Below are 3,028 nucleotides of genomic sequence, written 5' to 3'. Positions count from 1 at the left end.
GAAATTTGGAAAGTTATAAGAATGAGCTTATGTGTATGGCTAAATTGTTATATTTCATGTTTTTAACAACAGTGTTTATTGCAACAGTGATTTGTGTTAAAGATAATAAATTTCAAGTATTTTTACATTTTTATATATATATTTTTTTAACTTCTACATTTTAAGTACGTGTGACTACATATGATTGTTTCGTATTTGAATTGCGCGGATATATTTGGACCCAAATTTCATTGGCGCATCACATTGAGCCACGCCTCTTACCGCGCATCGAACCGCCGATGATGCGCGTTGTTTCACCTTGTTTTTTACATCATGGGTTACGTTATGATCGAATATGAATGCGTGATTGGTCGAACAGAAGTTAGAACGCGGCAATTTAAAAGTAAAGTAGTGATTAATATTGTTTTTAATAATAAAATTTATTGAAAAATGTTTTTCTATTTATTTTATTAAAATTATTTTTTTTATATCAAGAGATTCTACACTGAGAAAAAAAGTTATTGAATTTTGATAAATATTTGTTTGAATACTTGCAATGACATAATTTATTAAATGTAATTAAATATTTCTTTAATACAAGAATCACTAATGTAATTTAACTATCATTTTTTTACTGAATAAATATTTATTTAGATTTAATAAATTGTGTCATTGCAAGTATTCAAATAAATTTTTTTCTCAGTGTAATAATTTGTTAAAATCAAAAGATAGTTCCTCGAAATAAATTATTTGGTTACCCTGAAAAGGGCAGATTAATTCTCTTCGAAGAGTTTTCTTCATAACAAGTGCTCAAAGTGACCACCGTCCATCGTGATGCAGGCTCTCATGCGTCTTAACAGATTTTCTTGCATCCTTTCCAAAACATCTTCTTCAATATTCCAAATTGTATGATGGAGTTTGTTGTTTAACTCTTCTACGTTTTCAGGAAGCTTCCTGTAAATGATTTCTTTGCAATGTCCTCATAAAAAGAAATCTAATGGATTAAGATCCGGAGATCTAGCGGGCCAGCGTATTGGTCCATAACGGCCCATCCATCTGTCAGGAAATTGTTCGTTTAAAAAATTTGTGACCACTCGGGCATTATGTGGTCCGGCACCATCTTGCTGGAATATTATTTTGTTTCTGTCTGCTAATGGCACATCTTCCAAAAAATCGGGAAGATTTTCCGATAAAAATTCGACGTACGATACGCCATTTAAGATGTCCGGAAGAATTACCGGACCCAATATCGTGGTGCCGAAGATTCCGGCCCAAACATTAAATTTCCATCTAACTTGAAAATTCCTGAGTCGAGTAACGTGAGGATTTTCGTCATTCCATGCGTGCATGTTGTGACAATTGATAATTCCATCTCGAGTGAACAGCGACTCATCGCTGAATATCACTCGAGAAGGAAATTCCGGATCATCCTCTACTCTCCTCAGGAAATTTTCGCAAAATGCCCTTCTTCGAGGATAGTCTTTCTCTCGCAAATCTTGCACGCTAGTATAGTGATAAGCGTGAAGTTTTTCGTCTTTTAATATTCGCTGAACTGTAGAGTAAGACAATCCGTGTTTGCGAGCAATAACCCGAATACTAGTTTCAGGTTGCTGTTCGACATTACGAAGAACTGTCTCCACATTTTGCAAATTTCTTGCATTGCGATTTCTGCCACAATCTTTCTTCTGTGGTAACACGCTACCGGTTTCGTGAAACCGTTGAGCTGTTGCAAGTATAACGCTGCCCGAGGGATGTCTTGGCCTATCCGGATATAATTCTTCATATCTTCTTGAAGCCACGTAATGTAGCCCCTGACATTCTCCAAGGACCATCATCATGTCGTAGTATTCTGCGACGGTGTATCCTGCCATATCGTCTTCTTAGCGATCTTCTTAACGCTCCTAATAATCGAAGGGTTATTGAGTGATGCATCGATCGTGATTTTTCCTATTTATACAATCTTCGCGGGGGGTCAGCGCCTGCGCCTCCTCCCCCCCCCCAGTGCCACCGCATCTCGCGCGACGTTTCGATTCGCCGCGGAGGCACTGGGGGGAGGGGGGAGCGCAGGCGCTGACCCCCCGCAAAGATTGTATAAATAGGAAAAATCACGATCGATGCATCACTCAATAACCCTTCGATTATTAGGAGCGTTAAGAAGATCGCTAAGAAGACGATATGGCAGGATACACCGTCGCAGAATACTACGACATGATGATGGTCCTTCGAGAATGTCAGGGACTACATTACGTGGCTTCAAGAAGATATGAAGAATTATATCCGGATAGGCCAAGACATCCCTCGGGCAGCGTTATACTTGCAACAGCTCAACGGTTTCACGAAACCGGTAGCGTGTTACCACAGAAGAAAGATTGTGGCAGAAATCGCAATGCAAGAAATTTGCAAAATGTGGAGACAGTTCTTCGTGATGTCGAACAGCAACCTGAAACTAGTATTCGGGTTATTGCTCGCAAACACGGATTGTCTTACTCTACAGTTCAGCGAATATTAAAAGACGAAAAACTTCACGCTTATCACTATACTAGCGTGCAAGATTTGCGAGAGAAAGACTATCCTCGAAGAAGGGCATTTTGCGAAAATTTCCTGAGGAGAGTAGAGGATGATCCGGAATTTCCTTCTCGAGTGATATTCAGCGATGAGTCGCTGTTCACTCGAGATGGAATTTTCAATTGTCACAACATGCACGCATGGAATGACGAAAATCCTCACGTTACTCGACTCAGGAATTTTCAAGTTAGATGGAAATTTAATGTTTGGGCCGGAATCTTCGGCACCACGATATTGGGTCCGGTAATTCTTCCGGACATCTTAAATGGCGTATCGTACGTCGAATTTTTATCGGAAAATCTTCCCGATTTTTTGGAAGATGTGCCATTAGCAGACAGAAACAAAATAATATTCAGAGTTGGGAAGTAACGCGTTACTTGTAACGCCATTACCATTTTCGTTACTTTTTTATGCTAACGAGCGTTACTTTTTTGTGTCTGTAACGGTAACGTAACGTCGTTATATTTTTACAATAACGGTAACG

At 39.1% G+C, this 3,028-nt stretch overlaps 1 protein-coding gene across 1 annotated transcript; it reads right to left on the bottom strand.

The window, feature by feature from the left end:
• Positions 1 to 959: 959 nt before the first annotated feature.
• LOC120359765 lies at positions 960 to 1,850 on the bottom strand. The gene has a single exon (XM_039458750.1). The coding sequence runs from the start codon at positions 1,848 to 1,850 to the stop codon at positions 960 to 962; it is 891 nt and encodes a 296-aa protein (XP_039314684.1).
• Between the last annotated feature and the right edge of the window lie 1,178 nt (positions 1,851 to 3,028).

The sequence above is a fragment of the Solenopsis invicta genome, chromosome 16 (assembly GCF_016802725.1).
Source record: "Solenopsis invicta isolate M01_SB chromosome 16, UNIL_Sinv_3.0, whole genome shotgun sequence".
In the NCBI taxonomy this organism is placed as follows: Eukaryota; Metazoa; Arthropoda; class Insecta; order Hymenoptera; family Formicidae; genus Solenopsis; species Solenopsis invicta.
The sequence above is the reverse complement of the archived record's forward strand: the minus strand, read 5'-3'. Positions and strand labels throughout refer to the sequence as shown.

Excerpts from the sequence above, each read along its gene's own strand:
- LOC120359765 (XM_039458750.1), bottom strand. The coding sequence starts at position 1,850 with ATGGCAGGATACACCGTCGCAGAATACTACGACATGATGATGGTCCTT.